The 25,411-nt window shown below is 38.6% G+C and overlaps 1 protein-coding gene across 4 annotated transcripts in view; it reads left to right on the top strand.

Moving 5' to 3' along the window:
- Positions 1 to 25,411, top strand: part of ME2 (malic enzyme 2) — a 71,261-nt gene that overhangs the window by 18,942 nt on the left and 26,908 nt on the right. For all 4 annotated transcript variants that reach the window (XR_004248079.2, XM_058438334.1, XM_032152270.2 and 1 more), the window contains 8 exons: positions 11,079 to 11,212; positions 15,615 to 15,764; positions 18,972 to 19,047; positions 20,151 to 20,312; positions 20,922 to 21,025; positions 23,248 to 23,357; positions 23,460 to 23,557; positions 23,873 to 23,986. Coding sequence is in view for 3 of the 4 variants with exons in the window: in XM_058438334.1 (XP_058294317.1) it covers positions 11,079 to 11,212; positions 15,615 to 15,764; positions 18,972 to 19,047; positions 20,151 to 20,312; positions 20,922 to 21,025; positions 23,248 to 23,357; positions 23,460 to 23,557; positions 23,873 to 23,986 (948 nt within the window). In the remaining variant the exon portion in view is untranslated. The remainder of the gene's footprint in view (positions 1 to 11,078; positions 11,213 to 15,614; positions 15,765 to 18,971; positions 19,048 to 20,150; positions 20,313 to 20,921; positions 21,026 to 23,247; positions 23,358 to 23,459; positions 23,558 to 23,872; positions 23,987 to 25,411) is intronic.

Here is a 25,411-nt window from a genome sequence, read left to right as displayed (position 1 = left end):
AGAAATTTATAAAGTACGTTGAGTGGCAAACAAGTTTGCAGATGGAGCATAGTCTAAGTGCATTACCATACTTCCCTAAAGAAAATAATGTTGGCCAGGCACAGTGGCTCACTCTTGTAATCTCAGCACCTTGGGAGGCTGAGGCAGGTGGATCACCTGAGGTCAGGAGTTCGAGACTAGCCTGACCAATATGAAGAAACTTCGTCTCTACTAAAAATACAAAATTAGGCCAGGCATGGTGGTTTATGCCTGTAATCCCAGCACTTTGGGAGGCTGAGGCGGGCGGATCACCTGAGGTTGGGAGTTCGAGACCAGCCTGACCAACACGGAGAAACCCCATCTCTACTAAAAATACATAATTAGCTGGGCATGGTGGAGCATGCCTATAAACCCAGCTACTTGGGAGGCTGAGGCAGGAGAATCGTTTGAACCCGGAAGTGGAGAGTGCGGTGAGCTGAGATCGTGCCATTGCATGCCAGCCTGGGCAAGAAGAGTGAAACTCCATCTCAAAAAAAAAAGAAAAAAAAAAGAATGTCTAACATTCTGGCCTTCTGAAATCCCTAAGATTGAATAGCATCTGTATGGTCACATCATTGAAGGACCACTTCTGGAAACCCCTTAAACATCAGGAAGAGTTTATTTTTGTTTAAAGAACATAGACCAGTGATTCCCAATTCATGGGTTATAGACTCCTCAGGAACTTACCATGTAAAGAAATCTAGTTTGTGCTTCAAACATTGTAGACTTAATAACTTTTCACATTTTTGTAAATATTATTTTTAAGGATATGTTGCTGCTGTAATTAATAAAAGTAATTAAAGGCAGTATTGAATTCTTAATCTTTTGAAATGTATGTCTATAATCACTGTATACTCAAGATATAGCTGCTCTTTGTTTATAAAACTTTTTTATTGTGGTAAAGGAAGCATAATATAAAATTGACAATTTTAACTATTTAAAAGTATACAATTCAGTGACATTAAATTCATTTAGTGTGCAACCATCACCACTATCTAGTTCTAGAACTTTTTTATTATCCCAAGTAGAAACCTAGTATTATTTCATTTTATTTTATTTTTTTTGAGACAGGTTCTCACTCTGTTGCCCAGGCTGGAGTGCAATGACACTATCACAGCTTACTGCAGCCTTGACCTCCCTGGGCTCAGGTGATTTTCCCATCTCAGCTTCCCGAGTAGCTGAGACTACAGGCACGTGCCACCACGCCCGGCTACTTTTTGTATTTTTTTGTAGAGACGAGGGCTTGCCATGTCGCCTATGCTGGTTTTGAACTCCTGGGCTCAAGTGATCCGCCTGCCTTGGCCTCCTAAACTGTTGGGATTACAGGCATGAGCCACCACACCTGGCCAAAATTTCTTACACTTTAAAAGGTGGGACACCATTATGCTAGGTTATAAGCAGGAGTTGAGGTGCTAATTTGAGCTTTACCATTTACTAGCCATGAAACTTTGGCAAACCCTTCAACTTCTCTAGGCCTTAGTTTTTTCATGTAAATAATATAGGTAATAGCATTTGGAAACATTTAAAGGGCTATACAAGTACAAAATTGGATTTCTTCTTTTCTCCCCATGCTCATTTGGCTATCTTTTCTCATAATTTTCTGAAATTCAGCTCTGCATCCTTTCCCACACAGCAGAAGGTGAGCAGTGGTTGAGCAAGTGAAGCTTCATCTGTATTTACAGCCACTCCTCATGGCTTGCATTCCCACCTGCGCTCTGCCTCCTGTCAGAGGAGTGCAAACCCTATTGTGAACTGCGCATGCAAGGGATCTAGGTTGCACACTAATTATGAGAATCTAATGCCTTATGATCTGAGGCGGCATGGTTTCATCCTGAAACCATTCCCCACCCCCTGAAATATAGTCAACAAGATAAAAACTCATGAAAATGTAACTATCATCAATGACTTCAATAACAACTAAGACATGAAAAAGAAAAATTGTCTTCAGCTGGCTGTGGTGGCTCACACCTGTAGGCCCAGCACTTTGGGAGGCTGAGATGGATTGCTTGGGCTCAGGAGTTTGAGACCAGCCTGGCCTGGTCTCTACCAGCCTGACCTCGTCTCTACCAAAAATATAAAAAAAATAGCCAAGCACTGTGGTGCATGCCAATAGTTTCAGCTACTTAGGAGGCTGAGGTGGGAGGATCACTTGAACCCAGGAGGTGGAGGTTGCAGTGAGATCATGCCACTGCACTGCAGCTTGGGTGACAGAGTGAGCCCCTGTCTCAAAAAAAAATTGTCTTCCATGAAACTGGTCACTGCTGCCAAAGAGGATGGGGACCACTGCTCTAGGAAGTTTTCACTGACCCTTTTTCCTACTTCCTCACCACACTGGGTGAGTTACTCCCCTGTCCTTTGAGCATTCTTGTGCTCACTTCTGTCAATACCATGTATCATACTCAGTTGGAATTATCTCATTCCTCCCTTGAGGACAATGACCATATCTTAGTCTGTATCCTGATTATCTTACCCCAGAGTACTTAGCACACACAGAGCCTCAGTACATGGTGGATAGATGGATGAATGCATAAACAAGTGAGCACATAGGAAAACAAAATCTGACATGATTGGTGCTCAGAGTTTCACAGATAATTAAACATAGGTTTTGTTTCTAGAAAATAAGTTTGGATTAGATAGGAGTTTTGTTACCTACTCTTGTAAAACAAGTTAGGAAATACCCCTATTCACACCTCTTTTCCCAATGTGCTGATTTATGTGTTTTCTTATCATTTTTTGAGCAAGTGAAGCTTCATCTGTATTTACAACCACTCCTCATGGCTTGCATTACAAAGCCCATTTCATCTTACAAAGTCTTAAAAGTTGAGTGATGCAGTTTTTTTTAAAATAAGAATAGGAGGAAGAAGAAGGAAAAAAGTAAGAATAATTTTATTTATTTATTTATTTATTTATTTATTTATTTATTTATTTATTTATTTATTTTTTGAGATGGAGTCTTGCTCTGTTGCCCAGGCTGGAGTGCAGTGGCATGATCTCTGCTCACTGCAAGCTCTGCCTTCCGGGTTCACGCCATTCTCCTGCCTCAGCCTCCCTAGTAGCTGGGACTACAGGCGCCTGCCACCATGCCCAGCTAATTTTTTGTATTTTTAGTAGAGACGGTGTTTCACCATGGTCTCGATCTCCTGACCTCGTGATCCGCCCACCTCAGCCTCCCAAAGTGCTGGGATTACAGGCGTGAGCCACTGCGCCCGGCCAAGAACAATTTTAAATTACATTAAAAAGTTTTCAGTTGAGTGATATGATTTGGCTCTGCATCACCACCCAAATCTCATCTTGAATTTTAATAATTACCACGTGTCAAAGGTAGGACCAGGTGGAGGTAATTGAATCATGGGGGTGGTTCCCTCATGCTGTTCTTATGATAGTGAGTGAGTTCTCACAAGATCTGATGGTTTTATAAGGGACCTCCCCCTTCGCTCAGCACTCATTCTCTCTCCTTCCACCCTGGGAAGAGGGGCCTTCCACCATAATTGTAAGTTTCCTGAGGTCTCCCCAGCCATGTGGAACTGTGAGACAGTTAAACCTCTTTTCTTATAAATTACTCAGTCTCGGTATTTTGTCATGGCAGCATGAGAATGGGCTAATACAATGAGTATATTTTATTTCAAATTTATGTATTAACACCTAATTCCTATACCAAAACGACATAAGCCATAGAACATGTGATGTGAATAATTGTGGATTTGTGATGAACAGAGCTTGCCACTTAGTTATAATTTGCCCTTTTTAGTGCAAGTTCATCTCAATTAACACATTTTCAGAAGTCTAAACAAGGATTTGAATGCTAGTGAGGCACTGGCTACATAGTGCCTAGCTGTATTGAGGTTAAGGGAATGCATTTTATCTCCTGCATATAAATGTATATAAATGGATTCTATCTCCTGAACCATTTGCCTTCTGTCTTACATTTCTCATTACAAACCTAAATCAGTATTAAAGAGTCTGATTTGTATTAAAGAGTTGTTTTAGTCTTAGATTATTTCTGTTACTCTCAGGATATGTCTTATATTAGATTGTACAAGGCTTAAAGATACAGGTAAAACGTGCTTTAAAGTATGAAATGAGTACCAGAAAATAAATATTAGGTTGAATCAGAGAGATGAGAAAATATATAATAAATGAATTGGCTATTCATTTTTAGTGTGGATTTAAAGCTTTTAGAGGTAGCTATAAGTGATACTTTCTTTTACACTTTAGTAATGCTTCCATAGGGTAGAGTGCTCAAACAAGAAATTTGGGAAGGATTCAGGCTGAGGTTTATTATGATTACAACAGTAAAAGTGTACAATTGTTTGATTACAAGATAAGCCAACTCTAAACTATGTACATAGCCTCCTACCCTCAATTTTTTTTTTTCACTTTTGTTCTTCCTGCCTCTGTGTTGGCTGCCTTAGCAAGAGAGATGCCAACATTTTTATTGATGACCCAGTGGGCCAAAGGTATAGGAGTCCTTCTGAAATTTTTTTAAAAAAACACCTGAACACTATTGATATAAGCTAGTAATTCTCAAATAACTCTTGCTATCTACGTTTTTTTCTTTTTCTAGTTCCTCCTGTAATACTAAGCATCTCTTTTAAACCAAGTATTCTTTTCAAGATGTAAGATTGTGAAGAGATTTTACTACAGATTCTTAATTTATTTCAGCCAAATTCAAATATCCTAATGGACTCTATTTAGAATAATGAACCATAGATTGCCAAAACTAACAGAGCTAAGTACATAGTAAATACCTATGCAAACCATTAACTTAATTCGAGAAGGAGTGTTAAAGAAGAGAATCAATAACTCCTTTATCATGCCGGGCGCGGTGGCTCACTCTTGTAATCCCAGCACTTTGGGAGGCCGAGGCGGGCGGATCACGAGGTCAGGAGATCGAGACCATGGTGAAACCCCGAGACCACGGTGAAACCCCGTGACCACGGTGAAACCCCGTCTCTACTAAAAATACAAAAAAATTAGCCAGGCGTGGTGGCGGGCGCCTGTAGTCCCAGCTACTCGGAGAGGCTGAGGCAGGAGAATGGCGTGAACCCGGGAGGTGGAGCTTGCAGTGAGCCGAGATTGCGCCACTGCACTCCAGCCTGGGCGACAGAGCGAGACTCCGTCTCAAAAATAATAATAATAATAATAATAACTCCTTTATCTTGTAGATTCCAGCCCTAAGATTTAAGGACATGCTCAAGCTTTGTATCTGGAACTCTGGTTTTCTGGTTATTAGTTCTCTGAGGGTTTTGTTAATTTATTTGTTTATATTTTAACTTCTCCTGGCTAGTTCTTTAATAAATTTAGAATTTTCTTCTGGTTCTTATTTACACAAATAATATGACTAATAAAAGATTTAAAAAATCACATTCCTATTATTCTATCATCTTTTTTTCTTTTTTTTTTTTTTTTTTGGTGAGATGGAGATTTACTCTTGTTGCCCAGGCTGTAGTGCAGTGGTGCGATTTTGGCTCACCACATCCTCTGCTCCCAGGCTCAAGCGATTCTCCTGCCTCAGCCTCCCAAGTAGCTGGGATTACAGGCATGTGCCACCACGCCTGGCTAATTTTGTATTTTTAGTAGAGACAGGGTTTCAGCATGTTGCCCAGGCTGATCTCGAACTCCTGACCTCAGGTGATCCACCTGCCTCAGCCTCCCAAAGTGCTGGGATTACAGGCGTGAGCCACTGTGCCTGGCCTCTATCATCTATTTTTATTTGGCCATGATTCTCTTAAAAATATACTTACTTTTAAGATTATAGCATATACTTTTATATGCAATTTTACCACTGGGAAAAGTATACTATAAATATATCTCTAAAATGTTTGATAAGCCGTATAATAAATATATGGGTGCATAATAGTGTAGTAGCCATTGGATTTGGAATTCCAGTGGCTGATGAGACTCCCAGCTTTGCACCTTTACTGGCCCCCTAGCATGTTTACCTGAATGTTCAAGTGTCTGTTTAAGAGATTTGTGTCAATATTGACTCATGTGGAGAAGCTGCATGTGCCTAAAGTAAAATAGTTCAGGATCTTTCAGGGTCAGCTGGAGGAAGTACACCTCTGCTATGTAAATTGGGAGGGAGGGAATTGCTGTTGCATAGATGAGAAAAAGGGAGACTTGGGAGAAGTGGCAAAGGGAGATGGAGAAAGTAGAAGAATAGATGAGAAGATGATCATTTCTGCTTAATACTAAACTAATCAAGCCATTCATTTTAAACTAATGTCGTCATCACAGGCTTGCTTCACTTATTAACACCAGCCTAGCAAATTTAAGAACTTAATCAACTGTTAACATAAATATCTATACATAAAATTATTTAATCGTTTTATTTTTTACTCTGCATTATAAATAAATCACTTTTGAGTGTCCCTTAAATCTAGATAGGAAGTAGGCAGTACAACCTTGTATAGTCAACTCCATTTATCTTTGGCAATAAGGATAGGCAAAGCGTACTTTTTTTTTTTGAGACAGGATCTCACTTTGTCACCCAGGCAGAAGTGTAGTGGTACAGTCATGGCTCCCTGCAGCCTCGACCTTCCAGGCTTAGGAGATCCTCCCACCTCAGCCTCTGAGTACCTGGTACTACAGGCATGTGCCACCACACCTGGCTAATTTTTGTATTTTTGTAGAGACGAGGTTTCACCATGCTGCCCTAGCTGGTCTCGAACTCCTGGGCTCAAGCAATCCATCTGCGCTGGCCTCCCAAAATGCTTGGATTACAGGCATGAGCCACTGTGCCTGGCCCAAAGCACTTCTAAATGAACTGCATAGTTCATTTAAACATACGTTTTAGCCTTTTCCTTTAGCCTTTTGCTAGAGTTGGAAAAAAAGACGCAAGAGTGACAGTTTTGGTTTTACCTTCTTTGTATTTCCCAGCCTTCAATAAAATCATACAAGGAGAAACATGAGACACATGTTTATTATTGTCTAGTGTCTCCTCCATTATTGAAAGTGGGTATTAAAGTCTCCAACTTGTTGAATTGTCTTTCCTTCTTCAATTCTGTTAGCTCTGCTTCATGTATTCTGGACCTCTGTTGTTAGGTATGTCTATATTTATAATAGTTATATCTTCATAATAGAATCATCCTTTCATCATTGTAAAATGTCCTCTGTAGTAGCAGCATTCATTTTAAAGTCTGTTTTGTCTATTGTTAGTATAGCCACTCTGGCTCTCTTTTGGTTACAATTTGTGTGGTATATCTTTTTCCATCCTTTTACTTTCCACTTATTTGTGTCCCTTGCAGACAGCATATAATTGGATTATGTTTTGCTTCTTCTGTTTTTGTTTTTTTTTTTTCTGAGACAGAGTCTCGCTCTGTCAGCCAGGCTGGAGTGCATTGGTGCAATCTCGGCTCACTGCAACCTCCACCTCCTGGGTTGAAGCTATTCTCCTGCCTCAGCTTCCTGAGTAGCTGGGACTACAGGCACCCGCCACCACGCCTGGCTTATTTTTTTTGTATTTTTAGTAGAGATGGGGTTTCACCATATTGGCCAGGCTGGTCTCAGAACTCCTGACCTTGTGATCCACCTGCCTCGGCCTCCCACAATGTTGGGATTACAGGTGTGAGCCACCACGCCGGGCCTAATTTTGTATTTTTAGTAGAGACAAAGTTTCTCCATGTTGGTCAGACTGGTCTCAAACTCCTGACCTCAGGTGATCTGCCTGCCTCAGCCTCCCAAAGTGCTGGGATTACAGGCATGAGCCACTGCACCTGGCCGACATTATTTCTTTAGAGAAGTATGGTAATGCATTTAGACTATGCTCCATCTGCTGACTTGTTTTTCTCTTTGTCTAGGTGTAGATCTCTTTTGAGTTTATCATACTTGGAGTTGTTGAGCTTACTGGATGTGTGGATTAATGTTTCTCATATTTGGGAAGTTTTGGGGCATTATCTCTTGAAATATTCTGCTTCTTTCTCTCCTCTCAAACTTCATTATGCATATGTTGGCGTACTCAATGGTGTCTTACAGGTCTCTGATATTCTGTTCATATTTCTTTTTGTGAGACGGAGTCTCCCTCTGTCACCAGGCTGGAGTGCAGTGGCACGATCTTGGCTCACTGCAACCTCCCCCTCCTGGGTTCAAGCAATTCTCCTGCCTCAGCCTCTCGAGTAGCTGGGACTACAGGCACATGCCACCACACTCAGCTAATTTTTGTATTTTTAGTAGAGATGGGGTTTTACCATGTTGGCCAGGATGGTCTTGATCTTTTGACCTCATGAACCACCCACCTAAGCCTCCCAAAGTGCTGGTATTAGAGGCGTGAGCCACCGCACCTGGCAGTTCATATTTCTTTATTCTTTTTTCTTTCTATCTTAGACTGGATAATCTTGGGCAACCTATTTTTAAGTTTGCTGATTCTTTCCCACTTGCTCAAATCTACTGTTGAACCCCTCTGGTAAATTTTTTATTTTCATTTATTGTACTGTTGATGAAAATATTAAAACTCTGTAAAATATTTGAAGAGATTTATTCTGAGCCAAATATGAGTGACCATGGCCTGTGACACAGCCCCAGGAGATCCTGAAAATATGTACCCCAGGTTGTGGGGGCACAGCTTGGTTTTGTACATTTTAGGGAGACATGAGACATCAAATACATTTAAGGTAAACACTGGTTCAGTCCAGAAAGGTGGGACAACTCAAAGTGGGGGCTTCTAGGTTATAGGCAGATTTAAATTTTTTCTTATTGGCAGTTGGTTGAGTTACTATCGATAGAAATAAATGTCTGGATTATGATAGGAGGTTTTGGAGACCAGAGTTTCTTCATGCAGATGAAAGCCTCCAGATAGCAGGCTTCAGAGAGAATAGATTGTAAATGTTTCTTATCAGGCTTAAGGTCTGTGTTGATGTTAATGCTGGAGGAGTATAGTGAGGCATGTCCGACCCCCCATGCCATCATAACCTAAACCAGCCTTTTCAGGTTAAATGTTAGAGTGCCCTGGCCAAGGAGGAAGTCCATTCAGGTGGTTGGGAGACCTTAGAATTTTATTTTTGGTTTGCAGTACTTTCATCCCCAGAATTTCCATTTAATTTCTTTGTTGGTAGTCTCAATTTGGTGGGACATTATTCTCATACTTTCCTTTAGTTCTTTAGACATGATGTCTTTTAAGTCTTTGAATGTATTCAAAGTTGTGAATGTAAAGTCTTTATCTAGTAAGTACAATGTTTAGGCTTCCTCAAGGACAGTTTCATGATTTTTTTGTTGAAAACTGGACATTTTAAATAAGGTAGCAGTTCAGGAAATCAAATATTCCTCCCAGGGTTTGTTGTATTGCTGCTACTTTTGCTTGTTTAGTGATATTTCCAAACTAATTCTTTTCTTTTTTTGAGATGGAGTATCGCTCTTTTGCCTAGGCTGGAGTACAGTGGCATTATCTTGGCTCACTGCAACCTCCACCTCCCAGGTTCAAGCGATTCTCCTGCCTCAGCCCCCTGAGTAGCTGGGACCACAGGCATGTGCCACCACGCCTGGCTAATTTTTGTACTTTTAGTAGAGACAGGGTTTCACCATGTTGGCCAAGCTGGTCTCAAATTCCTGACCTCAGGTGATCTGCCCACCTTGACCTCCCAAAGTGCTGGGATTACAGGCATGAGCCACCGTGCCCGGCCTCCAAACTATTCTTTATAAAGTCTGTATTCTTGTACATGCCCACTGAAGTCTCTGATTGGTTAGTTTTGTGGTCAGCTGATAATTAGACAAAGACTTAAATGCTTGGAACTAGTAAATTTCCCATTTTTTGCCAAGCGGCCTGTGCATGTTGCGGCATAACTCCAGCACTGAACCAGGCAGTTTACAACTACCCAGAAGCCTTCACTTCCTGCTTGCACAGAGCCTCAAGGTTAGCCAGAGGTGTGAGCTAGGGTCTTTTCAGGTCTTTCCTGGATGTGTCCACAGCTCATGTATGTGACCTTCTAGAGTCCCGGTAATACCTCACGGCTTTTCAAAGCTCTAACCCCATGGTCATCTCATTCTTTAGCTTTTCCTTGTCAGCTTTTTGTTACCCTATTGTTTTTCTCAACTGTTACCCACTGCTTTGGGCAGCTGCTATGCTAAATTATTGCCTCTTATTGTTTCCAACAAGCACTTCTGGGGAAATGGCTTTTCACACTGGGTGAGCACCAAGTTAGGTCAAATGAAGACAGCCTTGCAAGTGGGGTCTTCCAGGGAACTGCCAGACAGGTCAAATAATGACATTTTCCTGGAATGGGGCTTAGAAGAATCTCCAACCCCTTCTTCCTACCCCGGTGGCTTCCAGGCTGCTGATTTTCACAGTAATTGTGAGGTATTAGTTTTCGATTTAAAACTCACAAAGCTTGTTGCTTACTGAAATCCAGCCATTTTTCCTGAATAACTGCTCCCTGATTGCTGCATTCCTTTGGTAAATTTCCAGAATGTTGAAGAAGTTGCTTCTGGTTATTTGTCCAGTATTCTTGTTGCTTTTATGGAGGAAAAGATTTTCCAAAGGCCTTGCTCCAGCATTTTCATTGACATTGCTTTGATACGAAGAATTTAATCCATAGTCAAATACTAGAAATTGAAAAAGATTTTCTTATGACATAGATTAATTTTTCCTTAAGCATCATGTCTTCTATCCCCTTTTTATGGTATTTCATGGTATGAATATACACCGTAGGATGCTTAACTCTTTCATAGTTAATGGGCTTTTTGTTAGCTTGTAATAGCCAAGAGAACTAGAAACAATGCTACAACTAAACTTTTTGTATATGCCTCTGTATGCCATTAAGAATGTTTCTCTAGAATGGCTACCTGGAAGTCAGATTACTTGATGAATAATATGTGTATAAAAAATTTAAGAATACTTTAAAACTGTCTTCCAAAGGCCTAAACTAGTTTATATTCCCAGCAGTGGTTTGTGAGAATATTTTCCACACCCTGACCAATACTGGACATCAGTCTTACAAAGTTTTGAAAGCCTGGGCAAAAATAATATGTCATTGATTTTTCAAATTTGCATTTAAATTATATTTTGAAGAACAATGTCATTGCTACCCCAGTAAGTAATAATTTTTAATCCTTTTATTTCTCCTCTTTAGGGAATGGCATTTACTTTACAAGAACGACAAATGCTTGGTCTTCAAGGACTTCTACCTCCCAAAATAGAGACACAAGATATTCAAGCCTTACGATTTCATAGAAACTTGAAGAAAATGACTAGCCCTTTGGAAAAGTAAGAGTTGCTTAGATGTTTCATTTTTTTATTGGTACTCTGATTAGAAAACTTATGAGCATTATGGTTATTATGGCATGAGAAATACAGAATCTTATATAAGTTGGTGTTTTGTCAGTTAACTACTTTTATAATGATTGTGTTTCTTTCACTTCAGTGAATACTTCACAAATATTCACTATTGTAAAACTTAACAAATTAGTTTTTATGCTTACAGTCAGAGCAATTCAGGTTTGAATGGAATATTAGAAGCAAAGGATACCATCTAATTTGCACTCATGTTATTCAACAACTTTTATTGATTTGTGTTTGACACTATACCAGCTACTGAGGCTATAAAGTGGATAATAGATAGGATGACCATACACTATATCACCTAGGATACTTTGGAGAATAAAAAAGAGGTGTACCCAAAGCTACCCCTGGCAAACTTTTTTTTTTCTTTTTTTGAGATGGAGCCTTGCTCTGTTGCCCAGGCTGGAGCGCAGTGGCGCAATCTCAGCTTACTGCAGTCTCCGCCTCCCAGGTTCAAGTAGTTCTATTGCCTCAGCCTCCTGAGTAGCTGGGATTACAGGTGCCCACCACCATGCCTGGCTAATTTTTGTATTTTTAGTAGAGATGGAGTTTCACCATGTTGGCCAGGCTGATGTCAAATTCCTGACCTCAGGTGATCCGCCCGCCTCAGCCTCCCAAAGTGCTGGGATTACAGGCATGAGCCACTGTGCCTGGACTTTTTCTTTTCTTTTCTTTTTTTTTTTTTTTTTTTTTTTTGAGACAGGGTCTCACTCTGTTGCCCAGGCTGGAGTGCAGTGGCACAATTTCGGCTCACTGCAACCTCTGCCTCCCGGGCTCAAGCAATTCTCCCACCTCAGCCTCTCAAGTAGCTGGGATTACAGGAGTGCACCACCACACCCGGCTAATTTTTGTAGTTTTTAGTAGAGACAGGGTTTCACCATATTGCCCAGGCTGGTTTCGAACTCCTGGACTCAAGCAATCTGCCTGCCTTGGCTTCCCAAAGTGCTGGGATTACAGGCTTGAGCCACTGCACCAGGCAGCAAACTTAATATGTATGACCAACCCAGTAACTCACAGCCCTGTCTTCTAAAAGTCATCAACAGATAGTTATGCTATGATTGTTATTGGTCTCTAGACCACAATGTACAGTACAATGAGAAAAAGGTACATGCAGATATATTCTGAGAGCATGCAGAGGGCATCTAGCTCAACTTGGGGAATCAGATAAAAGCTTCCTGAAGGGAGTGATGCCTAAGCTGAATTGTAAACAGTATGTTACAGGTAGCAGGCAAAGTATTCTTTGTAGAGGAATTGGTCTGCATATAGAACTAAGCATATCAATTGAGTTTGTTAAGTATAGGAGATTATTGGTGACTGGTGAGAGTGGTTTCTTTGATGTGATGGAGCAAAAGAGATACTGTGATAGATTGAAAAATGAATGAAGGGGGGGAAATGTAAACTACCCTCTCAAGAAGTTCAGTTAAGGAGGGAAGGAAGACATTAAACAATAAGTAAAGCAAGACTTGGGATTAAGTGTGTTTCAAGCTGGGAGAAAATTTAATGTTTCATCGTACTTAGGAGGAATGAGCCCAGGAGAAAGGATAATTGATAGAGCAAGGTCTCAGGGAAAGGAAGAAGGCATAGGGTCAAATGCAGAGATACAGTGGCTGGTCTTGAGCAAGAACAAAGAACAGCTCATTCTCAGAAGCTGGAGTAAACATAAATACAGATAGTAAGGATAAGTATGGAGATGATTGAGCAGAAGTAATTAACTCTCAATCTTAGCTGATGACTTTGCTTTCCTTTATGACATAGAATATGAAAGTCATCGCTCAGATTTAGAAGGGCCAGGGTTGAGTAGAGTTGGTGAGGAGAGTGAGAAATGCTTGGAAGAGCCACGTGGCTATAAGATAAAGCTGAACAAGAGCTAGGCTTGGTGGCTCACGCCTGTAATCCCAGCACTTTGGGAGGTCAAGGTGGGAGGATCACTTGAGCCCAGGAGTTCCAGACCAGCCTGGGCAACCGAGTGGGACCCTGTTTCTACAAAAAAAAAAAAAAAAAGAAAGGCTAAACAAGAGCAGGTTAAAGGGGTGAGAGCAGACCCTGATGGCCTGGTGGCAAGATCTTGTTTGTATTGGTGCCATTCTGCACAGCAATGTTATTTTTCCACAGAAAAGATGAAATGTAACATTGATTCAGGCTTGGAGTTTGCTGGGCTGGCAAAGGCAGGTATTGCATAAATTAATTCAGTTAATATTCAGAACTGCTAATGTGCCTGGCATTGTTCTAAGCTTTGGAACTCCAGAAATGAAAACACTCAGCCCTTCTCTTCAGAGAGTTCACTGTCTCTGGTGGAAAGGCAGACACTGTGAAAGGGTGGTACAGTGATAAATCATGTGGGGATTCCTAAACAGTAATGACAGGGAGAGATTTGCTCAGAGTGAGAGATCTGATCCTGGGATTCAGAGCAGGAAATAAAGAGGATCCTGATGGGAGCCCATAGAATTGGAAGAAAATGAAGCAGTCAAAGAGCTAGAGATACCTCTGAAGGATGACGAAGTGAGGGCATCATATGGCTACTGAAAATGTTAGAGGATTGTGATCCAAGAGTGGATAAGGGCATTCACCATTGCTGAGCTATAACGAATGCTGCCCATCACTGAGGCACACAGAAGAGTGACTAAAGTGAAATAAAGATTGAAAGTGGTAACACTGAGGAGATCCATGACTTGCACAGCTTCCCTCTATCACATGCCTCATAGGTCATCTGTTCTTTCCTTAACATTACTTCCATCTCACAAAGCCATCCATTCCATTTTAGCAGCCCAGTTTGTTTACTTCCCTATACTGCAGAGAAGTCTTCTTCCCTTTAATTTCTATCTATTGATACCATTTCTTCCACTATTAGCTATGTAGAAAATAAAATTGAAGGGATCACTTCTCATTTATTCACCAAATATTTGCACACCAGTTATATGCCACATATTGCTATTAATAGTTCCTGGAACTATAGAAGTATATGAGGTGATTGTTTCTAACTTACGGTATTGTCTAGACTGGAGGAAGCCAGAAAGGCAAGAAGTGGAGTGAGAGTTAACAGAGGGAAGTAGGGTATCATGGGACCTGAAAACAGGAAAGTCTAAAGCGTGTATGTATACATGATAGGGGAGGGGAATGGACAGAAAAGGGGCCCCAGAGAGCACGCCACCTGAGCTGCATTTGGAGCGCATGTGTATAGGACTATACCTAGAGAGAGAGTGCAGGCAAATGGTGCATCAAACGCAGCAAGTCCAGGTTGAGTTGTGATGCATTTGAGGAGCTGAAGTAAATCAACATGAAGAAGATGAGGCTGAAAAGTAGGCAGAGGTTTTGTTAACTATTTTAGGAGCTTGAGCCTTATTTTACGATGATTTATTTGGAAGTGACTTAAGGAGAACAGAAATGATCACAGTTAGGTTTTTAAGAGAAGAATGAATTGGAGCATAGGAGGAAAATTGTATTTATAAAGACTAGTAAGAAGGCTTTTGAGGTAAATCAGCTGAGAAATGATGGTAGCTTGTACTGTGCGAGGGTGGAGGGAGCAAATGGATATATTTGAAAGCTACTTAGTAGGTAGACTGTAGGACTTGGTGATTTATAGGATTGGTGTTGGGGAGGGTAGGAGAGGAATAAATCAAGAATGGAATCTGGGTTTCACATTTGGTCACGTGATAGCAGAAGAAACAAGGTCAGGGGAAAGATAAGTCTGCTTTAGACATATTTAATTCAAGATGATTACTGACTTTCAAGCTTTCAAGCTGATATTTCCCTGTTCTCTAAATTTAAAAAGAAGTTATTTATATATTTATTGACATAAATTGACAATTGCCTTTTTTGTGCTGCTTCTGCACTCTGTGTAGATCTTATAATGCTTCTAACCCTCCTGGGTTATAAACTCCTTGAAAATAGAGGTTACTTCTTATATCCCTGGAGAATAGTGCCAGGCATATAGTGTTAAGCAAATGTTTGAATTAATGCCACTTTATTTTGCTTCCTTGTTTATATGTCAGTCTCTTTGAAGACTGATTCTTTAAGGGTAAGGACCTCATGGTGATCTTTGCATTTCCAGTGCCTTCTACAGAGCCTGACCCACAGTTAGGGTTCAGTAAACATTGTTTCTATTGTTATTTCATCATCATCATCTACTATTTAAGTACCCTCATATTTTTGTTAATTTTTAGTCCTTGGTGTCAAATAGTAATAATCTAAAGTTTTGGGTTTTTTTTAGAATGTGATGTGAGAATGGGGCTCAATTTCAATTTTAGACATTTAGGTTTAACTTTCATAAGCCAAGACTTTTAATGTAATGCAGGCTGACTTAGCCATTATTTACTGTGTTTCATTTCAGATATATCTACATAATGGGAATACAAGAAAGAAATGAGAAATTGTTTTATAGAATACTGCAAGATGACATTGAGAGTTTAATGCCAATTGTATATACACCGACGGTTGGTCTTGCCTGCTCCCAGTATGGACACATCTTTAGAAGACCTAAGTAAGGCTTATTTTTAAAAAAACACTTGTAAATGATTATTGAATAAGGAAAATATCATTCCATAACACCCATTACATTTCTATTTTATGTATCTTAGCCAAATCACATTTCCCATCTCAGAAAAACGTAATTTTGATTAAAAGAGATTAACAAAATCCCAACATATTCATAACTTTTATCTTTGTAAAAATAGCATAATTCATTTCTAATCTTCTTTAAATTATTGTGATTGTTAGAGGAATTACATACTTTTGGAACCTGCCCCCCCACCAAAAAAAGTCTTAATTCTGGTGGGAGATTCTCCAGAATTATCATTAAAATTTTTGTCAATAAAGCCAAATTAAGAGATTTTTTTTTTTCTCATTTTTTAATCAGTTTTAATTTCTGTTTGTTTTTGTTTTTGAGACAGAGTCTCTCTTTGTCACCCAGGCTGGAGTGGAGTGCAGCGGTATGATCTTGGCTCACTACAACCTCCGCCTCCCAGGTTCAAGTAATTCTTGTGCCTCAGCCTCCCTGGTAGCTGGAAGTACAGGTGCACGCCACCATTGCTAATTTTTGTATTTTTAGTAGAGATGGGATTTTGCCATGTTGGCTGGACTGGTCTTGAACTCCTGACCCCAAGTGATCAGCCTGCCTCAGCCTCCCAAAGTGCTGGGATTTACAGGCGTGAGCCACTGCATCCGGCCTGTTCTCCTTTTTTTAATGAATTTTCATTCCAGATAGTTGTAGGACCTACAAACATTATAAGTGGGAAGAGTACTGAAATGGCAAGGACTGACTCAAGTTCTTGAATGAGTCACGTGATCCCCATGAATGTGTTTCCTCATGTGTAAAATGGGAATAGCAGGACCTATCAAAGAGCTATTGGAGAAACCAATGTGACAGTTCTTTGGAAAATTATAAGCAATATTATATATATATACACACACACACACATATATATGCCGTTTTCACTTAATCTGAGTTTTCTTATTCCTCTAATCTATTATTACTTTTCTCAGTCCTTATAATATTTTCCCCATGCCCAATTAACACATTCTTCCACGTGTAGAAATTCAGTCTCCTGTCATCTAGTCTAGTGGCTTTCAAACTTTAATGTGTGTAAGAAATACCTGTGGGACTTATTCAAAATGTTGATCTCTGCCAACTTTCCTCTCCTCCCCATCCCCAAGATTTCTGATGAAAAAGAAAAAAGGTCTGGAGGTCCGGATTTTAGTGAGCACCCTCAGTGATTGTGTTGCAGGTGTTCCCTGGAAGACACTGAGAAACAGACTGTTCTAACCTAGATGCTGCCAACAATTACTGTAACTAAAACATTTCTGTGACATAACCATGCTGCTCAGCTATTTTATAGTTTCTTATTAGAATGATTAAAAGATAGAGAGAAACTTAGAAATACTGATGCCTGAGCCCCACCCCCAGAGATTCAGATTCAGTTAGTCTAGACTTAGGAGTTTCACAAAAGAGCCTGGTTTGATTCTGATGTATACCCAGAGTTGAGAACTGACTTGAAACATGAAGAGCATGGCTTATGTGTGAGGGCAAATACTGTATATTGTTTATGAAATGTATTGTGCTATGGGTTTTTTTTGTTGTTGTTCGTTTTGTTTTTGTAGATGGTCATTAAATCTTGGTTGGTTGGTTGATTGATCTAAACTTTAAGCCAATTAAATCAGAATCTTTGGAGGTGGGACCCTGGCATTTTAAAGCTTATCAGATGATTCCATTATGTAGCCAGATTGAGAAATTGCTGAACTAAACTGATTTGAACTGTAATAGTAGTGCCAAATTTAAGATACCAATGAGAAAGTTAAACATAAGATCAGTTTGACAGCAATGAGGATCCATTGGCCCTCATGTCTGCCTGACCTGTGTTCTAGAACCTGCATTTCTTCTTTTTTTCCTCCTTCTTTCCCTTCCTTCTTTGCTTTCTCTTTTGAAATCTGGATTATCTGAATTAGGTAACAACATACTGTGTTTAAAATGACTTTTGGTTAGCCATTCCACAATTTATACATATTTCAAAATATGTTGTACATGATAAATACAGTTGACCCTTGAACAACACAGGTGTGAAGGTCCATTTATACTCAGATTTTATTGTGCTTCTGCCACCCCGAGACAGCAAGACCAACCCCTCCTCCTCCTCCTCCTCTTTATGATTTTTTAATAACATTTTCTTTTTTCTAGATTACTTTATTGTAAGAATACAGTATGGAATTCATATGGCATACAAAATAGTGTTAGTCGACCAGGCACAGTGACTCACCTTTAATCCTAACACTTTGGGAGGCTGAGGCGGATAGATCACTTGAGGTCAGGAGTTCGAGACCAGCCTGGGCAACATGGTGAAACCCTGTCTCTACTAAAAATACAAAAACTAGCCAGGCATGGTGGCGGGCATGTAAAATCCCAGCTACTCTGGAGGCTGAGGCAGGGGAATTGCTTGAACCCTCAGTGGGGGGCGGAAGTTGCAGTGATCCGAGATTGTACCACTTCACTGCAGCATGGGTGAAAGAGCAAAACTCCCAAGTCAAAAAAAAAAAAAAAAATTGTTAGTCAATCTGTGTGTTACTGGTAAGGCTTCTGGTCAGTAGTAGGCCATTAGTAGTTGAGTTTTTGGAAAGTCATATGTAAATTTTTGACTTGATTTTCTAACACCCACATTGTTCAAGGGTCAGCTGTATATCCAATTTTTGCCAATTAAAAAATAATACTAAATAAGTAAAAGTAACGTCACTTTTTCCTGATGCTTCAGGTGTCTCATCTTTTGTGTGATTTTACTGTAATTTTCTTCTCTCCCTTCCTGCTCCTTCGAATTTCAAATTTTCAGTTTGAGTAAGTTTTAACAATAGTTTAGTTGGCCTTGTACTGCTCTCCTGCACTGGTGGCTTGCTTTAGATTTTTTTTTTTTTTCCCTGGTGGTGTATTGAGTTTATTTGAACATGAGATGTGGATACATTTCTTCTTGGGTAAAATGAGTGTATCATTTAACAATAATCTTTGTTGCATCTGCTATGAACAGTGTAATTACAGTTTGAAGTACTTGAAAATGTTTGAAAATAAACCAGTGTGACTTAGCTAAATCTGCTTGGAAATTATACCATGTCTTGATATTTTATTAAAATATCAAAATATTTCAATTATGAACAAAAACTTAGAAACAAAGCTGTTGTGAAATGCAAAGGTGTTTTTGTTCTGTTGCAGGGGATTATTTATTTCGATCTCAGACAGAGGTCATGTTAGATCAATTGTGGATAACTGGCCAGAAAATCATGTTAAGGTACTAATAGCACAACCCTCCTTTTCACAATGTTTTCTCTTTTCTTGTAAATTACCTCTCAATCTCCAAGAACAGTTTTTCATTGTTGCTCTGATTTATTTTGCACTTACATACATGCAGATTTGGTGCTTTGCAGCTGAGGTGATGATAATAGTAGTGGTTATAAAATGGGCTACTGGTATAAAGTTTGACTCTGAGAAAGAAATTACAGCTAGAATACAAGGTGAACCCTCTTGGTATCAGCACCACTGGTGTCTTCTGCCTTCTCCATCTCCTTTTCTATTTCACTAATATTATTCTAGGTAAAGAAAATACATTAAAATGCCATAAAAACTTTTGTTTATGAATGGTGTTAGAGAAGTTTGGTTATGCCTTTTTTTCTTTAAAATCTAAGATTTAGAACCTTAGCAAATATAAAAATGTTAAATACAGCAAATATAAGCCCTGGCCTATTTAGTTATCTTTCATAAAATAAAATGTAATAACTTATTTCAAGATCTTTAGGTAGGCTTTTGTAAATTTTATTATAGGCAATAATCTTACCTGCCTTTATACTCCTTTCCAAAATAAACATTGAATGATCATTGGTTTGAATAATCTAGCAAAAATTTGGTCAAATAATTAAATTCACAGTATCATCTTAAGACCTTCCTTATAAGTAGGTATTTTTTTTGTTCTAGACCTTTTTCTTTTTCACAGTTGCTAAGGTTTTTCTTGTTTGGCCTAGGTTATTGTGTTGGAGTACCATGCTGTTTATTTCTAAACTCTTATTTTTCTCTTATGGTAATCTCTCCATCAGAATCTTGTTCATCTCTGCCATATTTAATCTTTCTGAAGATATTTAAGTTGGTCCTCTAGTCAGAAGAATTCTATTCCTAAACCAAAGTCAGAGGGAAATCAAATCTAGTTAATGTCTCATAATAGTCAGAAGTCCTAGAATTTTAAGCATGCTTGGTTGGTTTACAGTGGAAATTAGCCAAGAAACAATTTTATTTTTAAAAGCAAAGAGTAAATATATATGAAGTGAATCAATCTTTTTAAAAATGCTTTTCTTTAGTGCCCCATTTTTGACAACTTTTAATTTGCATTTTTTTGTGATTAAGGCTGTTGTAGTGACTGATGGAGAGAGAATTCTGGGTCTTGGAGATCTGGGTGTCTATGGAATGGGAATTCCAGTAGGAAAACTTTGTTTGTATACAGCTTGTGCAGGAATACGGCCTGATAGATGCCTGCCAGTGTGTATTGATGTGGGAACTGATAATATCGTGAGTAACATCATTTTCCCCCTTTATCTTCCTCCTGTATTTTTAAAAATGTGTACAATATTCCTTTTTTGAAAATGATAATTTAAGAAGGGAAAGTTTTATGATTAGACTTTTTTTTTCTTAAACTCCACTTTTAATATTTATATAAATAATAGTAAATTAAGTCTATTGAAAGTTTCTTGGGCCAGGCATGGTGGCTCATGCCTGTAATCCCAGCACTTTGGAAGGCCGAGGCCGGCAGATCACCGAAAGTCAGGAGTTCGAGACCAGCCTGGCCAACATGGTGAAACCCCGACTCTACTAAAAATACAAAAAAAAAATTAGCTGGGCATGGTGGCACACGCCTGTAATCCCAGCTACAAGGCTGAGGCAAGAGAATCGCTTGAATGCAAAAGACGGAGGTTGCAGTGAGCCGAGATCACACCATTGCACTCCAGCCTGGGTGACAAGAGCAAGACTGTCTCAAAAAAGAAAAAATAAAGTTTCTTGTAGGGCAATATGTTTAAAAAATTGTATTAGTAATTTTTTATTTTGCAATTTTTATTGTATATGTTTAAACTGATTATATAATGTAAATTATTTTATTTTCACATTTGGTTTATTTTGTAGGCACTCTTAAAAGACCCATTTTACATGGGCTTGTACCAGAAACGAGATCGCACACAACAGTATGATGACCTGATTGATGAGTTTATGAAAGCTATTACTGACAGGTATTTTTTAAAAGTTTAAGTATATGAAAGCATCTTTAATGGGGTGGGCAAGGTAAGAACTAAAGTTTTGTTTTGTTTTCCTTTATTTCTTGTGAAGATAAGCAGGAGGCAATTAAATTTTTGAGAACTTTGTTCTGCCTGGCTGTTTCTTCCTGATTAGATGTGCTGATACGAGGTAGTACCCATGGTCTGCCTTGCTTTCTTGAGTTACCTGACATTTTGAGGGAAGTCTGCCCTCACTGCTTCTATCAAACCCTTACTGCTCAGCACCTTTTTCAGCCTTGACCTTCAGGCTCACGCCCACCATTCCACTGAAGCTCTTGTGCAGCTTTTGTATTTTAAGTTCTCTGACCATTTGGTCCTCCCACCTCTCTACCTCTTTGTACCATCGACTCAGGTTTTCCCACTTCTATGTCCTTGAAACTCTCTCTTCTCTTGACTACTAAACAGCTTCCTCCTAACTTGGTCTTTTTTTTTTTTTTGTCATCTTCACAGGTTCTTGCTGTCTCTTACTAAATGTGGATAACTACCTAGTCCTCTTCTCTTTCAGCCATATCAACTATGACCTTTGTGCATGTTACTGCTAAACCCATAAAAACCCATCGTAGTTCCACTGTTCTTGTGAGGGCTGCATTTCTAATAACCTGAATCTTCCATCTGGATATTCTGTTGTGAGTGCATATTCATATCCCACACTGAACTCCTTTCCTTTCCAAACAACCTATCTTCTGTATTCCCAGCTTCTATTATTGGCAATAACATTCATCCTATTGCCAAAACTTTGATCTTAGTGTTATCTTTGACTCTTCTGCCTTCTCCAGCAGTCTCCCATGCAGTCAGATATTCCTCAAATTCAGTGGATACTACCACTTAAATGCCTCCTGTTTTCCATTGCCTCAATCTTGCTGTCTCCTTATCTCTCTTCTGGAGTTTTCTAATTCTCCCTCCAGTTTCTCTCCTCTCCGGTTCATCTCCACCTTAATACCAGATTAATTGTTTTGAAACGTGTGCTTCATTATGTCTTTCTTTTGCTTGAAATCTCTCATTGGTTTCCTGTTGCCATAGGATAAAGTCAAACTCTTTACCTTAATGATCTAACCCTGGCTTACCTTTAAAATTGCTGGCACGTAGAAGATATTTAAACATTAATTCCTTTTCAGAGTCAAAGTCAACAAGTCTAAAGCTGAACTTTACATCTTCCCAGAAATTGCCATCTCTCCTTCTTCCTCTCACTTTCCTATCTTGGACAACCAAATAGTATCTTCTTAGTTATTCCATTACCTTCACATTGTAACAGCTTCTTCCTCATTTCCGTTGATCCTTATCAATTTCTATTCATCCTAATAGCTCATAGTTACTCCTTTTGCTTCCTGCATCTTCTGCTTCAGATCTCTTCTCTTCGTATCACAGTAGACTCCTAGTTGCTTCTGTCACTCGTGTCTTCCCACACCAATATGTGCTACGTATCACTGGCAGGTTTATCCTTCCTAAAGGGAGTCATATGTGAATTTTTTCCATTCTCTGCAGCCTTCACTGTTTCTACATGGGATGCAGAAGAAAGTCCCTCTTCTCTAATTTAGCATTCGAGATTCTCCCTTGTTTGGTCCCAACCTGCATTAACCAACTTCTCACTTATCTCTTAATGTAAACCATGAAATATATAGCCAGACTTTTGAAAATTCAGGATCACCCTAATAACAGCCTGCTTTTTTTCCTAGCTCTTTACTTTTTGTTCTTTCAGGGCCCACCTCCTTTTCAAGCCTTCCCTTACTACTATAGCTCACCTAGACGATTGACATCTTCTTTTTCTGAATGTCAGTGAACTCAAATAGCAATTATTTTTCAATTACTTATTTAATATATACTTTCTTGTGTTGCTGTTTAACTATTAATGTAATGAGAATATACATATCAAATATATATTTTTTGAGGTTCAGAGTCAAAGGAAGTGTCCTCCTGGACACTTGAAAATAGTTTACATAGATTGATATCCCATGGGTTTATCATTATGCCACGTTCTTTTTAAACATCTCATACATTTTTTTATTGAATAATTTCTACATTTTGGATCTAGTCTTTCACAGGCTCTGAAATTTTTCAGATGGCCTTAACTGAACTAACATAATACATTATTTTTGAATGCTATCATAGGGAATATTAGGTGGAAAGCTGTTTAATAGTGTTATTTTCAACACAACTATTGTGGGTTTTGCTATTTTTAGATATGGCCGGAACACACTTATTCAGTTTGAAGACTTTGGAAATCATAATGCATTCAGGTTCTTGAGAAAGTACCGAGAAAAATATTGTACTTTCAATGATGATATTCAAGGTAAAGCAAAAAAAAAAAAAACTTAAGGATTTTGATTCCTACTTTTTAAACAATTTTAATGTGCCCATTTTTTATTTGCAAAACTCTTTGTTTATCTTACAGGGACAGCTGCAGTAGCTCTAGCAGGTCTTCTTGCAGCACAAAAAGTTATTAGTAAACCAATCTCTGAACACAAAATCTTATTCCTTGGAGCAGGAGAGGTAAGTTTTGTAGGCTTTTTAAAACTTAAGCCTATCCTCTCTTCTAGAATTAGAAAATGGTCAGAATATTGATGTTTATGAAAGAGCATAATGAGCCTGTAATTTTGTTGAGGTAGAGGGTATGAAATCAAGACTTCTGCTGTAAAACAGGTAATTTAAAATATGTTTAGAGAGAATATCACAAAGAATTTTTGTTTGATTTGTAAGGGAAAAATAAACCAAATATTTCTTGTAGCATATAATCTTCATATATACAGTAATTCAAGCATTGCATCATACTCAAGTATATATTAAAATTTATGTTTTGTTGAACAGGCTGCTCTTGGAATCGCAAATCTTATAGTTATGTCTATGGTAGAAAATGGCCTGTCAGAACAAGAGGCACAAAAGAAAATCTGGATGTTTGACAAGTATGGTTTATTAGTTAAGGTAAGGTATTTAAAATTTGAAGAAGCAAAACAGTATATTATATTTTTAGTTGGATTTTTAAAATATTATTCCTTAAAATATTGTTTCTCATTGGAGTCTCCAAATTATACCAATTGGGACCTTCCACTCTCTTTTCAACAGGTGTCCCTAGTCTTGTTGTCTTTTACAAAGACTCCTGCTTCATATTTAATTAATAATCTCTATGTTGGCATCAGACTTACTCTTTCTTGCTTTGTTGTCTTGCTCTTAAGAGATCAAATGGCCGTTGTACAAGTATGATCGTGTTTGACACTCCTAAAACTAGGTTTTTAATAGGAACTGAGAACTTCCTGATTAAATTACAGTATTGCAGTACTTTTGATATTTAAGCAGTAATTTTTTTTTTAATTTTATTAATTTTTTTTTTTTGAGATGAAGTCTCTCTCTGTCACCCAGGCTGGAGTGCAGTGGTGCGATGTCACCTCACTGCAACTTCTGCCTCCTGGGTTCAAGCGATTCTCCTGCCTGAGCCTCCCGAGGCCACCGTGCCTGGCCATGAGCAGAAATTCTTAACCCTTTGGAGATCATAATCCCCTGAAGCAATCTAATAAAAATCTGTGGACCCTTTCCCCAGGAAAAAAGCATGTGCTCCTGAAACCAATTTATGGATAATAAAGAGCTTATCTCCCAGATTAACTTAGTACCTTTGGGCCTGACTACCTTTGTTAGCATTGATTACCATTTTCACTAGATTAAGAATGTCATATATCTTCTGTGTAACACATTGAAATATAAGTAAACTCTTTCATAGTTAAACCAATCCAGTACACAATGCTGTTATATTTTTGTATGTACACATTAAAATATAATGGTATAGCTCTTGCTTGGCATTTACGTCTGTGGAGCAAGCTATCTAAATGTACTTTGCTCGAGTTCTAAAATCTTTTCTTGTTAGTTAGAACCAGTATTCTATTAGTAAAAAAAATAAAATGAAAAATTAAAGTATGTGAATGAAAAATCTTGAGTGCTTAAACTACATGTAATTTAAAATGTAATAGTAGTTATATACCAGACATTGTTATTGTTATAAGACTTTACATGTATTATCTCCTTTAATCATCTCAAAAAATCCTGTGAAGTTTTACAAATGAAGAAACCGTTTAAAAGGTCAACGGGGTTTTCCAAAGTCATCAGCTTATAAGTGACGGAGGTAGGATTCAAAACCAAGTATCCTGACTGTGAAGCCTGTGCTCTGAATAATTAAACTGTGCTGCCTTCCAAAGAGGCTGTAACTACCATATTTACTAGTATGTAAGGCACAAGGATAAAACATCACATATTTAGAAGGCTATTGGGGGATGTATGTTTTGACTAGTAAACAGTTAGTTTGGTACTTCTTTTTGTAATGTTGGTTTTCATCAAATATGTTGTGATTCTTTAGCATAT

Source organism: Hylobates moloch, unplaced genomic scaffold, assembly GCF_009828535.3.
Source record: "Hylobates moloch isolate HMO894 unplaced genomic scaffold, HMol_V3 SCAFFOLD_5, whole genome shotgun sequence".
Classification (NCBI taxonomy): Eukaryota; Metazoa; Chordata; class Mammalia; order Primates; family Hylobatidae; genus Hylobates; species Hylobates moloch.
Note: the sequence above shows the minus strand (reverse complement) of the source record. Positions and strands in the feature narration are given on the sequence as shown.